At 43.1% G+C, this 17,775-nt stretch overlaps 1 protein-coding gene and 1 pseudogene across 13 annotated transcripts in view; one reads left to right on the forward strand and one right to left on the reverse strand.

Annotated features, from left to right (window-relative positions):
• Window positions 1-1,903: 1,903 nt before the first annotated feature.
• Window positions 1,904-2,393, reverse strand: LOC118612381 (annotated as a pseudogene).
• A 181-nt stretch (window positions 2,394-2,574) lies between these two features.
• Window positions 2,575-17,775, forward strand: part of ARHGAP10 (Rho GTPase activating protein 10) — a 258,976-nt gene continuing 243,775 nt past the window's right edge. For 9 of the 13 annotated variants that reach the window (XR_004955022.1, XR_004955018.1, XR_004955021.1 and 6 more), the window contains exons 1-3: window positions 2,602-2,727; window positions 4,838-5,004; window positions 5,816-5,925. Coding sequence is in view for 2 of the 13 variants with exons in the window: in XM_016158883.2 (XP_016014369.2) it covers window positions 4,937-5,004; window positions 5,816-5,925 (178 nt within the window). In the remaining 11 variants the exon portion in view is untranslated. Of the gene's footprint in view, window positions 2,728-4,837; window positions 5,005-5,627; window positions 5,926-17,775 lie in introns of those variants that run through there. The other 4 variants (XR_004955025.1, XM_016158883.2, XR_004955026.1 and 1 more) reach the window with 4 other exon arrangements.

Consider the following 17,775-nt stretch of genomic DNA (forward strand, 5'->3'; position numbering starts at 1 on the left):
CTCTCGACACTCTTGGCTAGACCAGATGCACTTTGTTTCTCCTGCTCGTGCTTTGCTATGTGCAAGAGTCAAAGTCCTGGGAAAGAGAGTCTGGCTGGCTGAATGCAGGGCATGTGCCAGGCCCTTGGCAGTGGCTGGCCCGAGTGGCAGGATTAGCAGAAGGAGCCTCCAGAGATCTCTTTCGATTCCCTGGTGTGAGACAGGGACATGAATTTTACCAAGATTGCACTTCGTGGGAAAATGACACCCAGGTAGAAATCGAGGTGCTGTTGGGAAGTGCAAATGAAGGCTGAGCATTAAACAATTATAGTGCTCACAACTGAGAGCAGAAAGGGTGATCATTTTAATGGTCTCAAAGCCCATGAATCTATGAGTCTGTTGAGTTGATATTTGCTGACTTAGTTTCCTATTTTACAATTGTTAGATTGCTTCCTTTCTTTTCCCCCTGCGTCGAGTTGCCCTTAGCATATACATCTAAAAAAAAAAAAAAATTATCTTCTTTGGACAAATTGCCAGGTCTGGAATTATTGTGTCTAAAGATAAGACATGAATATTCATACTTTCTTCATTTTCTATTTTATTCAAGTGCCCGTGGACTCTGAGAATGTGCCTCTCCAGTCATGGCAGATTGGCTTTCCATCGAGTAGATAATTGCCCAGGTGAAGGTCGCCCTGTGTGAAACTCCCTCTGGGTCACATCAGGAGCATTTGTGGTGCTGGGAAAAACATACTCTCTAGAGCTCTTGTCATTCCTTCTAACATACTTTATATCTATTACTATCTGCATAAAATCAACTGCAAGGTCACGGCTTAGGTCACTTGAACCACGTGTTAGATGAAAGAGGGCAGCATTTGCCTCAGTGATCTGTGGGCGGTGGGAGTGCCTGCTGATATATATCGGCCTATACGATGTGATATACCAACTCCCTCTTCTCCATACCAGGCGGCCCCAGAAGCAGGGGTGGGGGTAGGGGAAGCAGCGACTGCATTATGACCTGGAGAGGGCGCTCCAGCTGGGAAGGGTACTGGCTGTGTGCCTTGACCCAAATCTCCTTGAACCAGGTTCTTCTAACTCTAACTTGAAAAGCTAAGAGTCCCAAATTTCTTCAGAGCCTTTTCATTTCAATGGGAAAGAATTAGAAAATCCCTCCCTTGTCCACATCCCCGTTTCCCACTCCTGCTTCACTGGGAACATCCACTTCTCAGCCAGACTGCCGGGCTGGGCTGGCTGGACAGAACAGCAGGGCGTTGTGTTTTATAATTATCCATATGTCAGTTTATTCCTCTCGACCAGAGTACACCGGATACACCAGGTTGCAAACGCTTTTAGATCAGGGACTGTCTCACCTTAGTATTCCTTGCAGAACTCTCCAGTGCCTCGCCCACTCCAGGTACTCAGTATTTGCGGACTGAATGTCATTTGGTGAGTAGAATAGTTCTAGAACCTCTTTGGGGTTGCCGACTCTTCTAAATTATAGCATCTTGGGGCGCTGGAAAAGGTGTGCTCGCTCTAGAAACAGTCGGGGCCCTGGGGGAGTTCTGAAACCTGGGCACGTTGTTCTCAAGGAAAGAAGCGAGGCTGGTGCAGAAGCAGATGGGGTGGGCCTGCACTCCCTCTGCACGGGCTGCGTGTCAGCCCACGGAGCTCCAGCCACATGGCCTTTTCCGATTTCTCGTACAAGTTCTTCAACAAAGCTTCCTCAGGATATGTTTCTGTGCTCTCCACATTGCATCCACTTCACCTCTACCCCACTAATTCCTCATCCTCCAGCTGTCAGCCCAACTGTCAGTTTCCTCACTGACATCTCAGAATAGGCCCAATTCCCCATGTACAGCTCTTTCCTAGAATTTATCAGCATTTTATTTTCTATGTTTTCTTTTTTTTTTTTTAAAGAAACAGGTTTTTATTTGTTCATTTTTTGAAGAAGTACTCTAGTGACATCCTTGGCCTGAGACTCTTTGCTATAGTCTTTAACGACCACACAGCTGCAGCCAAGCAGGGTGCAGGTTTTCCCTCTTTGTCAGTTTTACAGAGGCCTACCCATTCCCCTAGTTTCTTGTCATCAGCTTTAATTAGGCTATTTGGCATTCAGCACAAAGGGACTCCACCCACTTGAGTACACGGGCCCATCACAGTTGGATGCAAGCACACAGTGATGGGCTTGACACTTGAAGGCCTTGGCAGTTTCTCGAACTCCTCGAACTCCACGAACTCCACGTGCTAGGCCCTCGTGGGTGAGTGAGGGCGGTCCTAAAGCAGGATTAACTACCACTCACATCCAGCTGCAGTGCCTTCCTCAGCCATAGTGGTGGGTTACAGGTGGAGCTGAGTCACAGTGCACCTGAGCCTCTGCCGCTGTGCAACTCCGCGGCAGGGAAAGGCCAGCCTTTTCTTTTAATGTTTGATTTTGTAATTATTTGGTATGTTCTTTCTCTCTGACTGGAGACCATTACTTAATGAGGGCATGAATTGTGCTCTGTGTGTGTGTGTGTGTGAGAGAGAGAAAGAGAGAGAGAGAGAGAGATTGATTGATTGATTGTTGTATTGATATTTTCTACAGGAATTGTCTCATGGAATTATGGAGGCCAAGAAGTCCCATAATCAGGCGCAAGCTCGAGAACCAGGAAAGCCCATGGTGTAAGTGCCAGTCTAAGACTGAAGGGCCGGAGAACTAGGAGCACCAATGCCCAAGAGCAGGAGGAGAAGATGGATCTCCTGGCTCAAGAAGTAAGGAAATTCGCCCTTCCTCTGCCTTTTTGCTCTATTCAGGCCCTCAATGGATTGCATGATGCCTACTTACAATGGTGAGGATGATCATTATTCAATCTACTGATTCATATGCTAATTTCTGCCAGAAACACCCTGACAGACATAGCCAGAAATAATGTTCTACCAGCTCTTTGGGCATCCCTTAGCCCAATCAAGTTGACACATAAAATTAGCCATACAGAGATTCTGACTTGACTCAGTAGAGTTTATCCAGTGTAGTGCCCCCAGCATAGGATTTCTCAAAGTGCAGCACTTAGATCACTAGTGCAGGAACTCTGAATAAGTGTTCTGTGAAGAAAAAGAATCATTTAAAAAATAAAGATGTAATGAATATGTCACACACATTTGCACACTTACTATTCTGTGATCATTTTAGGAAAGTTGCACTATAAACTGCTCATAATGGTTATATATGGGGAGGGGGTCTTTATTATACTTTGTTTCTTTGATTGTGGTAAAATACACATGACATAAAAATTACCATTTTAGCCATTTTTAGGTGTACAGTCCAGTGGTATTTAGTATGTCTACATTATTGTGCAGCTGTCACCATTATATTTTATAGATTACTAGTTCATGTACTCGTTATGCAGCATCCTCATATCTTGGTGAATTAATCCCACCTCTAGCACAAAGAGTGGCCTCTGAGTGGCCCACACTGCTTGGCATTACCCCCACCTTTGCGTTGGTGATCAGTTGAGAGACAGCCCTCCAGGTCTGAGTGAGTTAGGGAATGGCAGTCTCCTAAACTGGTTTGATGCCCAGATTGAAGTAGTTGTGATAGGGGAGCATCTTTTTAGCTCAGGAGGACATATTGTTTATAGGTAAGTCTGGAAGTGTTGAAGCCACTGGGTTCTCCTGAAGGAAGTTTTCTGGAGGCTGAAGTCAACAGCAAAAAGAGGGACAGAGCTGAGAGAATCACAGAGAATTACAGCTGGAGTGATGATAAGCCTTCAGAACCCTGTCCTGCCTCTCCAAGAAGTTTTCAGTGATACAGTCCAGTAACTTTTTGTTTAAATTGTTTTGGCATTTTCCCTCCTCCATACTTGTCAAAGCAGCCTAATACAGTTTGGAAGACAAAGATTTATTTTGTATTTCTTCTCATGGTATCATTTATATTTTGCCATACTTATAATCGGTACACCTCACTCATAAATAGGCGTTGGCCTGCAGCAGAAACTGTTAGGTTCCTGCTCAAAATCTATCATCCTTTCTCTTTGTAAGAAGAGTTAGGTTTCTCTTTTGAGTATCTGCCTAGGGAGTAGAGTTGCTGACTCCTGTGTTAACCCCATGTTTAACACTTTGAGGCCGTTTCAGCAATTCCTCCTTCTGTGGAAAGGCTTAGGTTTTTGCCCAGAGGATTGAATGCCTATCAGTGTTCGGCTGTTATGCCAGGCCCTCACTGTTTACATCCATCCCTTCTGTTGAGTGTTTTCTCTCTTTACTTGCCTCTTTTATTCTCTTTAGACTTCAGTCCCCTGCTGGTTTTAGTAGGGACTGAAGCTTTCAACACCTAAAAGTTGTTTGTGAAATATTTTAAGTTCTGGAGGATTGACATTAAAGTTATAATGTTTATCTGTTTATCTTTGGGTTAGGCACTCACAGTGTTTTGTAACAAAAGAGCCGATTGAGTAGGCGGCTTATTTAACTTGGTCCTGAGGGTTATACTCCTCCAATGTGCTGTCCAAACAGATTCTTAATTATCCAGCTCCAGTCTGAACGTTTTAAAGAATCACTTTGAAGTTTCTTGGTGATACTAACATCATTAGTAAACATGTATATAAACTGTTGTGAGCTTGTAAATAAAAAAATATATAGAGAGTTACTAGTGTGTACCTGGCATATAATAATTGAATAGTTAGCTGTCATTATGAAAACTTTAACAATTATTTCTTTTAGGTATACATGCCCATAATTTAAAAAGGCTTAACTATTTTAGGGGACACATTTAAGTTGTTTCAGGACACGGAATAGTTTACTTTTCCAGGTGCACTGACATTCTCTTTGATGTTACTCTCACCTGGTGAAAACCACACTTAACGTGGCATGTTTTCCGGGTTATTTTTAGAACAAAGGCCCTCTCTACCTACCCAAGCAAATGTAATCCGCTGAATGCAACAGAAACAACTCTTCAGTGGTTTAGCCACCCTCTCCCTCCCGCCAAGTCATGCATTGTGGACATGCAGAAGAATGTCATAGATGCTGCCTGGTTCCGAAGAAACGCCCCCTGCTTTTGTAAGCATTTCAGTCTAAAGCGGAGATTTAACTCGCATTTTACTTTAAGGGAACGTGAACAAGGAAAGAGAGAGCCCTGCGTGCGAGTCCCTTCACAGCTCTGGGTCCGTCTCAGGGTAAATGAGATGAGTCAGTCATTTCCCCTAACTTGAGTTTTGTCGCCCGGCAGCGGGATTAGAAGCTGCTCTTAAGATGTCCCTTCCTTGTCCCTGCTGAGGGGAGCCTACAGCAAGTCACCCAAAGGGGAGCCCAAGAAAAGGGGAGGTGCACGCGCCCCAGGGGTGTAAGAGAGACGTGGGACGAAATTCTAGAGCGAGGGATCCTCGGAAGGAAGAGGAGGGGCAAGGGCGCGTGGGGAAGAAAAGGAAGAGGCGTCCGGGGAAAGGAAGGGAAGGGAAGGGAGGGGTGGGGAGGAAGAAGGAAGGCGGAGGAAAAAGAAGGGGGCGAGCGGCGGAACGCTGGGCGGGCCGGGGAGGTGCCCTGGGCGGAGCGGCCTCGAGCTTTGGGGAGGGTCTGCAGCGCGGGGGCCGGCGGGGCGGGGCCGCGGGCACCAGAGCTTCGGCGCAGCTGCGGGGAGTGGGGATCCTCTGTGCGGCCAGACCCGGCTCCGAGGGACATGTCCGTGCCGCGCTCAGCGCGCGCCCCGGACTGCTAGCTCCCCAGGGCCTTCCTGTTCGCGCCGCCCCGCACCTGGCCGCGGCCCCGCAGCCGGGCTCGGGCGCCAGCGTGCGGCGGGCGGGTGGCCGTGCGCGCGGACCGCCGCAGTCATGGGGCTGCAGCCCCTGGAGTTCAGCGACTGCTACCTCGACAGCCCGTGGTTCAGGGAGAGGATCCGCGCCCACGAAGCGGAGCTCGAGAAGACCAACAAGTTCATCAAAGAGCTCATCAAGGACGGGAAGAACCTCATTGCGGCGACCAAGAGTAAGCCGGGACCTGGGCGCGGGCGTGCTTCGGCGCGGCAGGGCGGGGAGGAGCCTCTCCTGGACAGAGACCGACTGTCCCGTGCCCCGGGCCAGCTGCCGGAGGAACAGCCTCGAGGTTCATTGCGGACGTTGGAGGCCCAGATTCAGCCCTCCCGGGCCCCCGGACAGGCGGTCGCGAATCCCCTTTCCCGCTCCCACCCCTTTGCGGCCAGGAGCGGTGCAAGGGGGCGCTGCCCGCGGGTCAGACAACCCCAGCCGGGTCCCCTCGTTGCCGGCGTTCCCCGCTGCACCGCCCGAGGGCAGGTTTTATTACACTCTGAAGCTTCTCATAGCCCCGTACCAAGCAGAAACATTAGTTTTACTAGTTTTGTCTCGTGATCTCTCAAAACTTTCCTGGGAATTCTTTGAAAACGTGAGTATTGAATCCTCGCAAACAGTCTTGTCCCGGATCCTTCACTGAGCTAAACCAGAAAGTCCACCTGGCGTTGTGCTGCTTTCTGCACATTCCTTCCCTTCTCCCGCGGTGAGGAGGGGTTCAAACATCGGGGCTTTTAAGGGTAGCAGAGGGCCTGCCCTCTGGCCCGAGGGAGCGCAGCAGCCAGCAGATACAGAATTACACCCAATCATGCTGGATTCTTTTCTCCCCGTTCTTTATCTTTTGAAAAACTCAGAAGTGAAGTGGCTACAGTAGAAATTGTGTGTGTGTATGTAGGTATCTGATGAGAATCTAGGAGGGAGGTGGACAGAATTCGCTCGAGAACACTTGAGTTGGTGTTAATGGGGAGGCATTAGCTATACTGAGAAGCTGGGCAGCCTGACCTGACCACACCTGTAACCCATAGCCTGTTTTGAAGATGCCTCTAGTGCCCCGTGTTCCCTCTTAAAAAAAAAAAAAAAAACCTGTCCATACAGCAGACAGGGGCTGGGGCAGTATCCAGCCTCCCAAGTCTGTGTTGTTAGGGTCTTTATCTTTTCCCTAGTTTATCAATTCAGTGATTCCTAGCTTTGCGAGTTTTTCCCTTGTACACTTGTTTGTAGACATCACCTCTGGGAAAAATACTCCAGGTCACCTCACCCCCCCACCCCCTGCACTTTGCATTAAGAAACATTAAACTCACTGAATAAACTCTCAAGTACCCAGCACAGTGCCTGGAATAGTAAATATTCACTTAGTGGATGAGTTGAAATCATGTTTTAATGAGAAGAATTTGGTGAGCCATCCTTGTAATTTTGGAAGCATGTCACTCACCTTCTCTGGATGATGTCCAAGATTCCTTTTGGCTCTAAGACCTATTTGGTGTTACAAAAAGAGGATTAGGAATTATTGTTTTGGACATGCGACTACTGGGCTTATTTTGTTGGCATCTCTCCAGTGGCCGGGCATTGGGTATGTGTCGGGTGGGAAGTAGGGAGGGGCTGTAACTATGTAGGAGTGAGAATGGAAAGGAGGATGTGAGAAGAGCAAGGCATGTGGGTACGTGTGTAGTGATCTTGAAGGAGAGGACTCCTGTAGCTTGGTGTTAACCAGTGTTAACCAGTATCACTGGCGGGGGGTTGGGGAGGTTATCCTCTCTCACTGGCCGGAGCGGCTCCCTCTAGAGCTAGGTGGCTGAGGAGAGAGGCTTTGGTGTGGAGTGAGACAGATGGCAAAGCCAGTTTGGCCACTGGTAGAAAGCTATTTACGTGACTGAATATTAGCTCTTCTGCCGAACAGGACACATGCCTGGTGTTCCAGCAGCAGCTAGAGCATCTGGGGGGCCAGCTGTCAGCCTTCCTCTCCAAAATGTAGACTGGCTTGAATTTAAAAATTGGTATCTTATTCCTTTTGATTCCTGTCCTTTACCATAAGAAATATAATTTATAATCATGCTTAAAAGAGCAACCAGAAAGTGTCTTTTTTTCTCATTATGTTTAATTAAACTTCTCCCCAGAAGACGACAGTAACACAGCTTTAGTTTACATGCTTTTGATAAGTTAGAAAGACACTTTGTTCATCTTGGTCCATAAAGTTTATGCCTAGTTCCTATTAAAGATTAAGTCAAGACGTTTGAGTTTAATTCGCCTTCACTGTTAAGGCCTGGCTACATGACAATTGGGCAGGTCACTTCTTTCTTTTGTGTCCAGTTTCTCTTGTCCTACTTCTAAGGCATTAGTAAGATTCTGTAGTGTTTGGAAATTGCTTGATTAGGTCATTTGAAATTGCAGTCTAGGTCAGTAGTTTGCCTAACTAGTTGAGCCTTTCTGTTACATCTGAAAGTCAAATCCAGGAAGGACATGAGGCGGAGGGAGAAGCTGAGGCAAGAATACCACTCAGCTGGGATAGGTGCTTTATTTTTACATTGTCTTACAAAAATGGCATTTTGTGTACTTTCAGAATTGTGTTTGAGTATAGAAATATTTTTAATTACCCTGTAAGATGCCTCCCACGTGAACTAAATACTAGTTGGACCTAGGTAATTTTGGTGTCTTGATGCTTTGAATATTCCATAAATACTTAAAAGCTGGAGGCAGTTCTGTAGGACCTGAAGACTCACTGCCAAGTTCAGTCAGAAAATACTTAGCATCTATAATTTGTTTAATATTGGTATTGAGATTTAAAAGAGATGATAAGATAGAGGCACTTATCCTTGAATTTATTGTTGTCAAGTTGAATAAAGTTTAATCTAGGGAACATGCATTGTGTTGAATTCTTGAAGATACAGAGGATACACAGACACATATGTTAAAAGGTTAACAGTTCAGTGACAAGTGAGAATTCTTACTTTGTCAGGAACAAAAGTTGGTTGTAGGTTTGAATGGAGAAGGTTTGCGGGAAGTTTGGGAATTCGTGTTTTAAGTAAGGAATAGATGCTTGTCAAATTGAATGGCTCAGAAGAAACAAGAACACTACAATGTTTGAGGATGATGAGGAGACCAGTTTGGCGGGAATGGAGATTTCATTTCAGGGAGTAGAATGGGATGAACAGGAAGGTCAGTTTCAGATTAATAGCACGGTTGGGAATGAGGACTTTATCCCATGGAGAATCGCTGAAGGTTTTTCGGCAGAAGCCAGATATGGGAAAGAGGTGTTTGAGAGATGGCATTTGACGTCTGTCTGTAGGGTGGAGGTGGCAGTGGGGGTAGGAAGGAACTCTAGAGACAAGAGTCTAGGATCATTGACTTATGTGTTAGATTGGGAGATCATTCACTCAGTTCAATGGAGTCTTTGTTTAAATGCCTTTTTTAGTCCTTTTTCTTTCTTTCTTTTTTTACTCCTTTCCTTCCTTAGAATAACCAGTGTCCTTTTTCAGTACAGTTTAAACTTTTGTAAGCTTTTCATGTTATGTCTGTAGTTTCAAATGCTAAGAATCTGTAGAAATGTGTACCATATTTGTTGAACAGCAGTAAGCCATATATGCTTCTCATAAATATTATGTTAGGCGTTATTTAGAGAATATATTCTGTGCTAGAGGGAAATACATATTTTTTAAACAAATAGTCCTGCAGTTATTAATAGTCCTTACATAGCTCTAGAAAATGTTCTTTAGTAAACTCAGATTGTCTAGCTCTGTGTGTGTGAGAGAGAGAGAGAGAGAGAGGGAGAGAGAGAAGGGGACAGAGGGAAAGAGAGAGAACACACACAAGAACACAGAGCTGGAGGGACCCTCGTAAGTGAGCCTGCTCTGACCACTGACGTGGAGAAGAATGTCAGTGGCAGCCGGTGCTGGAATTCATCTTCCAAGTGTTGGTTTTAGTGCTGTTAGGCTTTGCTATTTTAATGATATTCGCTTTGTTTTATTCGGGACAACATAAAAGTTCCCTTTTGCTGTCTTCATGTTTATTATTTCAGAGAAATGGTTTATATGGTAATTCTTTTTGGAGAAATTTCTCAAGTTCTATCGTATTGAAACACAGAGATTTGGAAGACTTCAAAGAATTCACTTTGTAAACACCCGCTTTACTTTCCTTATTTGTAAAATGGGACGGCTGTAGTAGAAAGCCTTTAGGATTGAATAAAATGACGAGACAGTGTTTTGAAAACACAGATGTAAAATGGTTGTGTAGATTCTGTCGTTTGCTTAGTTCATATTCTTTTTCTGAAAATCCAAATTTGACCAGGGGTCTGCACCCTTTCCCAAGTGACTCAGGGAAAAATGGATGATTCTGTTTAGTGTAACTCAGTGGTTCTCAGTCCTAGCTGACCTTTAGAATTATGTGAAAAGCTGCAAAAAAGATGTGCAGTCAGGGCTGAGAGTCACTGACCTCTAACTCACTTCTGGTAAACCTATTTTCTGGGTTGGTGACTAGTTTAAGAATGAGGATGTAGTTCATTTCTGGCCAGTAAGATATGGTAGGAAGTCTGCTGAACCAAAGGATGGACTGGGGCAGAAAGGTAACTGAGTCTGGGTTTGAATGCCATTGTGGGAGCCACCAAGTTCTTTGCTTGAAGCCCATCACTGGACAGCTTGTTAAATGACAAGCCAGTTTCAGTTGCGTTTTCTGCTACTTAGGACCCTAATTTTGGAGCGATTGTAAATTTTGTGCTGCTGTTCCTCTTAAGTGGAATTTAGAGAGGTATGAAAATAAAATGCTGTTTGAAAAAATTAATAAATTACAAATATAATTTTTCATCGAATGGAAAAATTACTCATATTTTTGCCCCAAAGAAATCACATGGACACCCTCCCCAAACACAAACACAGACACAGTTAAGGGAATTGCCTGGGATAAACCTTACACTCTCACTTAGGGTTTTATCTCAGAGGGCTGCTCTGTAATATGATTGTAGACTTGCTGTAAAAAAGACTTGAGCTGGGATGTGAACCCAAACAGGCTTCAAGAGCTTTATGCACTACAAGTGGTCCCTGACTCCATTTAGAGTAGTTCCCATTTAGAGCCCTCCAGCAGGGGAGCAAGGTTTAGAATATTTTATTGGTCAGGTGTCTGTTATTCTCCTGCCTTTTTGACAGATTGCCTTTTTCTCTGTTCTCCCATCTGTTTGGCTCCCTTTGAAGACCTCTTTTCTGCTTCCTTTTTTTTTTTTTTTAGTGGTAGGGGGAACTAGGGAGCATAGTTGATTTTGGAAGAGCAGGAGGGTATTTTTATTTTTTGATTTTTAAAAGAGCTGATAAGACAGCATGGCATTGAAGATCAAGATCAGAGGCTGAGATGTTTGTGTCCGTATTCTAGCTCAATCACTCACGAACAGTGGAACTGTGGTCTGTGGCCAAGTTGGGTAGCTTTTCTGTATCGATGTTGTCTTTCGTAAAATGGAGATGAGAATACTATCTACTATATAGGGTTACTAGTTAGGGTAAATGAGTTAATACATGTAAAATGTTTAAAATATGCACTCAAATGTTAACCATTGTGATGTATTATATAAATTGCAGGGATATGTTTTAATACCAAGGCCAGTTTCTTGCCTGAAAAATAGCTGCTCTGGACCAGAGACTAGTGTCTGACTTTTTAGTGCTCATCCCCCACAAGAGTATATTTGTCCAAATCATCATTACTAGTGACCAAGAAGATAGACAAATTTGCAATACTCTGGAAAAGTTTCCAAGGTTTGAATGTAGTTTGGGATGCTGGAAAATCTTGAAGGTAAGTTGATAAAGCTAAGTGGAATCTTGAGGAAATTTTTCCAGAAGTTGTTTCTGATTCACAAAGATGTGAAGATGAAAAAGAAGGTGTCACTCAGGCTGTTGTAACTGCAGCACGCTGTCTGTAGCTGAGGCTCGTGCAGTCAGCAGCAGGCCTCTCCCAGGGGATGATGAAGAAGAGTGGAGATGACCCAGAGAGCTCTGCTTATGGTACCGCGATGACACCATCAGTAACCGGAACCTTCAGATGCTTAAAAATTACAATGACACTTTTCGAGGGTATTAATTTTAGTATTTAACGTGCAGAAAACTTTAACAACTCAATAGCCAGTGGTTGTGTTTGCTGTGGGAAATTCACAGGAAAAGGCGGCCAGAGGCATCTCTAAGGAGGGTGGATGTTCCTAAGAGCGGTTAGGTAATCCTGTTCTCTCCAAAGGAATCTTTAAGTCCCGAGGACAAATTCCTAAAGAAGTTCCTTTGAAACCAGTGTCTCTGGTAGCCATTTATCACCCTATGATTTTTTTTTCTGTTGCTTTTTGCATCTTAAGAGAGGCAAGAATTATGAAAATATAAAAATATTGTAGTCTACAAGTTATCATAAATCATGCTTTAAGTGATTGCTGACTGTGTGTGGCAGTGAATGGGTAGTTTACATTTGACCACAGTTAAGATATGGTGTCTTTTGTTGCTTTTTTTTTAAAGTTTGATGTTAGAAAGGTAGCTATGAAAACATTTTTGGGATTCCTTTTTGTCTTCATTGCCTTTGACTTTCTACATCTTGTTAAAGCAACCTTAGATTTATTTCAGGGCTTGTAGAAGGGTGTTTAGAAATTTATAGATTATAGTTTTGATTAAGGATGTCTTGAATGTTTTACTAGGTTATTTATAGTGAAGTTCCATTCCAGAGAGAAATAGGTGATTATAAACTACATTTGAAAAATGTTTTGTTATTTAAGATATATGTAATTTAAATAATATAATAATAGTAGTTAACTTTTATTAAGCATTTACTATTTGCTTTATGTTGTGCTAAATTCAGGGCAAACATTGCATAGTGTGAAGATTTACTCAATGAGGTATACTGTTATTTACCCCACTTTGCAGATTAGGATACTGAATTTATAGAGGTTAATAGCTTATCCAGATCACTCTGTTGGTCAGTGGTGGAGCTGGAATGTGAACCCACATTTGTCTGACTCCAGAACCCTTAACCACAATAATAAGCTGTCTCCATGAAGGGGTGTAACTGCGGTCTTCTGTTAGGAGAAGTTATGATAAATCTTGGTTATCTGGAATGTGTGTACATTTCATGATCTAGTTAGATTATTCTTATTAGCTCAGCAAAGTGACCATGATTTAAAACATAAATTTTAAAGCCTAATTATTGTAAATAGAAGTGATTACTAATTTGTATTGTAAGTATAGACACTGGGTTGATTTAAGATGGCTTACTAGATACAGACCACCACTCAAAAAAAAATATTTCCTTCATCTGAGTCTCTTTCTGTCTCATGTCCACCTCTCCCCTTTTACACTTCCTTCCTCCCTATTCCTCGCCTCACCCTTTAATAAATTTTAATTTTGTTCTCATATTTCAGGCCATTTTTTCCTTTAAAAGTTTGGGAAATTTTAGAAATATGAAAAGATATAAAGATTCTCATAATGAACATCTCTGTGTTTGCCTCTCAATTTAAGAAATAAAAGCTTTCTGTCTGCCTTTCCCCAGTAGCAACCAGTCCTTCTCCCCAAGAGGCAGCAACTGTCTCAAATCTGGTGTTTCTTATTGCCAGGCATTTTAATTCATCTGCACGCAGTTCTAAATAAGAGTATGTTTGGCATGTTTTTAGACTTTATATAATGGTTTTATACTATATGTGTTCTGCGGCTTCCTTTTTCCCTTCGACATCATATTTGTGAGAGTGTTTTTATTGAAACCTTTTTTTCTGTAAGTGGTATTTAAAATGTATTTAATCGATGTTATATAAATAACATAAATGATGACGTGCCCTATATCCATGCATTTTTTATTGAGAAACAATATAGAGAATTTACTCGGTATAAAAGCCTTATTGTAATTAATTTTATAAACTTTAAAACACTAGCTTTGACAACAACCTGTAAATAATGAAGCCATGAGTTTTGAAGACATCTAATACAATTCTTTTTGATATATTAATAGCTTAATGTGGATCATCAGAACAAATCAGTTTAAATTTCAGGACTATAAGATATGACTTGTCTGACTCACAAAGAAATCTTAAAAAAACCTGTTTGTTTTATTCATACTAGAATGACAGTATGAGTAGGTAGAAAAAAACACATTTGTATTCATAATCACAGTGTATATTAAGCCCTCTGGTAACTGTCAGTCTAGTTAGGTCAGATTAATGTGATTTTCAGGCAAGGAAATGGTTGCTCTTTTTTGCTAGGCCTTAAAGCAAGCAGGAACCACAGCCTGCTTTACTTAATTATTTTAATATAGGATCATAATTTATGGACTTGCCAAGGGGATGCTTTTGTAATGAGGAAGCCTTAACTTCCTCTTTAAACAAACAAACACACACACACACACACACACACACACACACTGAAAAACCCCTGACACTTTGCATTCTAAGGGCAGGCATCTCTTGATGGGATTGACTGGAATCACACCTGTATTGCTGCCACTGCTAGGCCTGCCTCCCTGGTTGAACTAGAATTTCCTCTCTGTGTTTCCTTAGGAAGATGTTAATCCTTTGCCACTTAATATTTCAACAGTGAGTGTGATGTCTCCTTCCCTGTTGACTTGTTCACCCATGGGCACTGCCTGCCTTTGGGTGCCAGTGCAAACTGTCTACTACCTGCTGGTATTGTCGTGCTGAAGTGTGTGGCTGGGGGAAATCAGTTTGGCCAGACTAATGGCACCTCAGGTGTCAATATAGGATGTTTTATACTCTAAAAAAAATGAATGCTTTTATCTCTCACTATAAAGTTGACTCCACTACTTGTTAGTAGTAGTGTGACCTTGCACAAGTTAAACTCTCAGTACCTAACTTTCTGGGGTTTTTTGTTGTTGTTATTTATTTATTTTTTTTAATTAGTAAGATGGAGATAGGAACATACCTCATGGGGCAAGATTATTTATTCCTCATGTTGCATATTAAAAGATATGGCCACGTGGGAGGAGGAGCTGCTGCTTCATCTCCCTCTCCTCCTATTGTTGAAAGCATGCCATTCTGACTTCCTTTGGTCGTCCTTGAGCACTGTTGTGGCTTTACCAGGAGTGACGGTAGAAGTAGTCCTTGAACGTGCGTTCTTTCTCTCTGAAGGTTAACAGTATTTTGAAGCATAGGGTTGAATGTAGGCCTCATTTATAAATGGGAGAAGCCACCTGTAATAGTGTTGCGATCTAGCATAGTACTGAAGATCTTCACTTGAGAACTTTGGGGACAAAGCCAAAAATGTACACAGGAGTGGAGTGTCACTGACATGCCATTACTTTTATTTGAGAATCTGGCAGAATGTACTTCTGTCACTCTGACAGATAGTTTTGTTTTTCTTTTGTGAAATGCAGGTCAAAGACAGCACAGCAAAGATCAAGGTCTTTGAAGGCAGATTTACTTACTGTGCAACCTTGGGCGACTTGCTTAACTTCTCTGTGCCTTGATTTCCTCTTTAAAATGTGGATACTAATTTTATCTCCCTAAATGTTGCTAAGGTTAAATTAGTTAATTATTTTTAAAGCATTTGGAAACCTCTCTGAACCGTAGTAAACCCTGATGTGTTGGCTAAGTGCAGAAAAAATTTAAAAACTACGTTGTCATCACTATAATGGGATTTATGACAGTGAGGGAGACATATTATCATAGGTCTTTGAACGTCACCTATTGTGGTCTAGTTGCTAGAGTTTTTTTAAATTTTATTATTTGTTCCGAGTATACAGTACACTGGTTAGGCATTTATATAGTTTATGAAGCAGTCTGCCTGATTACTTTCTCTCCCGGCTCTACACACAGCCATTACACTACTGCTGACTGCATTCCCTGTGCCGTACTGCCCATCCCTGTGACCATCTGTCAAATGCCAGTTTGTATTTAACTCTTCACCCCTTTCTCCAAGCCTGCCCAGGCCCTTTTCCCTCTATATTTGTGAGTCTGTTTTTGACTAGTTTGTTTTTTTTTCCCTTAGATTCTGCATAATCAGTGAAATCATATGGTATTTATCTTTCTCTGTTTGCCGTGTCACTCAGCATAATAACCTCTAGTTCCACCCATGTTGTTGAGAATGATAGAATTTCATTTTTTTAAAATGGCTGAGTAATATTCCATTGTATATATGAATCATAACTTCTTTGTCCAGTTGTCTGTTGATGGGCATTTATGTCACTTTCACATCTTGGCTATTGTAAATAGAGCTGCCATGGACATAGGGGTGCAGAGATCTTTACGAGTTTTAATAGTGAAAAGCGACCCTGTATATCTGTACAGAAATTCAAGTTCTAGTAGGGAAGACAGAAGATTAATTAGACAAGCACTGTCATTCACGTTCCTGAGTAAGAGTGGATACTTGGCCATGGTTAACAGGACTAACTAAATGGAGGGGTCAAAAAAGACTTCAAAAGAGTAGTAACGTCTACGCTGAAATGAAAGGGAAGACTAGAGACGTTCCATGCTGAGGGCAGGGAAGAAGAATTCTCCAAGCACAGGGAAATGCTGCCTGGAACCTCGGAGGCCACACACAGCGTGTGCTCCAGCTGGAAGAACAGCTCAGTTCAGGTGGGCCGGGGCCGGGAGCAGAGTGGGGAGTTGGTGTGGGGAAGGGTTGGGAAGGGCCTGGTGCAGCAGGTTAAGGACTTCAGAGGACAGCAGGAGGTGACCGAAACATCTGGAGCAGGAGATTGGTATCATCTGAATTGTATTTTAGAAAGGTTTCGCAGGCCATGGCTGTCAGAATGGATTTGAGGAACACAGCACTGAAGGTCAGTTGCCTGCCCCAGACTTTGCTATCAGGAGAGTCCGGTTCTCAAGGAGTCAGGATTTAGAGACTGCAGGCTTCGGTGGGTGATTGGGTTTGGGGGCAGAGGGAGGAGGTCCCTCTGTTCCTGGCTTGGGCAGTTGAGTGCTGTTGACTGAGGTAATCCAGCCAGAGGAACAGGTTTTGTGGGAGAAAGGATATGTTTTCGGTTTTGACAGTGTTGAGGCTGAGGTGCTTCTGATATATCCAATAGGCATATTCAGTAGATTGTTTCTTTTATGAGTGTGTATTTCGGGAACAGGGAATAGAGTTAGAGATTTGAGAAAGGGCTGGAGACACAGCATGTAGTAAGAGTTGACACTATGGAACTGGATAGCAAACCTGTCTGGAGAGAGAACGTAGGGGAAGAAGGCAGGGTGGCTCAGGGCAAATCCTGAGGAACACTGGCTTTGAAGGAGTGGCTGGAAGAAGAGTTTGAGAAGATTTGAGGGTAGTCGGCATTGACAGAGATGGAAAACTGGGAGGGGGTTGTGCAAGCCAAGGAGAAGGAACGCTTCAGAAAGTAGGAGGGAGTAGACAAGGTCACGCTACAGCGGTGTCATGCATGAAGAGTCCAGGTGACATTGCATTAGCAGGAAAGTACCCTTGGTGATAGCTGGGAGAGTCGCGTGTGGCACAGCAGGGGTGGCAGAGGGGTGAGGAGACAGCGCAAGGAAAAGACAAGAGCCTGTGGTACAAGCTCCCCCGAGTCACTGCACAAGTTGATGACCATGTCTGCAGAGAGCGGGGCGACAATTGGGGAATAGTCCAGAGTCCAAAGTGGTTCTGAATACAGAAGATGGGGTTTAGATTCCAGGGGCAGGGGGAAACACCTTTCATCTGCTTAAATAACAAGGGATGGAAATGATGGGCGCACACCCAGGAAAACGTGTAGATTTGTTTCAGGACCTGGAGTAAATTGTGAACTGATGTGTTTTAGTGGCAAGATAGTTCTCAGTAATTAATTCTGTTTTAATTCTTCCCCAAACATTCTTTTCCTGGCTAAGAAATAATGTGACTTGTAAGAGTGTCTTATAGTTGGTTTGAATTGGATGAGATGGAATATAGATGTTAAACCATATTAACAAGAAGAAATAGTGGGCAGAAGGGGAGTAAAAATAGGAGTAAAATGCTTGGATAATGGTTAGCCCTCAAAACACTAAGAGATGCCTCTATTTCAGACTATTCTTGTGGCACTTAAAGTCAAATATGTTATTTAAGTACTCATTTTTTTTTTTAATGTGTTAAATGGAAACACTTCTTTTTCACTG

Source organism: Rousettus aegyptiacus, unplaced genomic scaffold, assembly GCF_014176215.1.
Source record: "Rousettus aegyptiacus isolate mRouAeg1 unplaced genomic scaffold, mRouAeg1.p scaffold_m13_p_16, whole genome shotgun sequence".
In the NCBI taxonomy this organism is placed as follows: domain Eukaryota; kingdom Metazoa; phylum Chordata; class Mammalia; order Chiroptera; family Pteropodidae; genus Rousettus; species Rousettus aegyptiacus.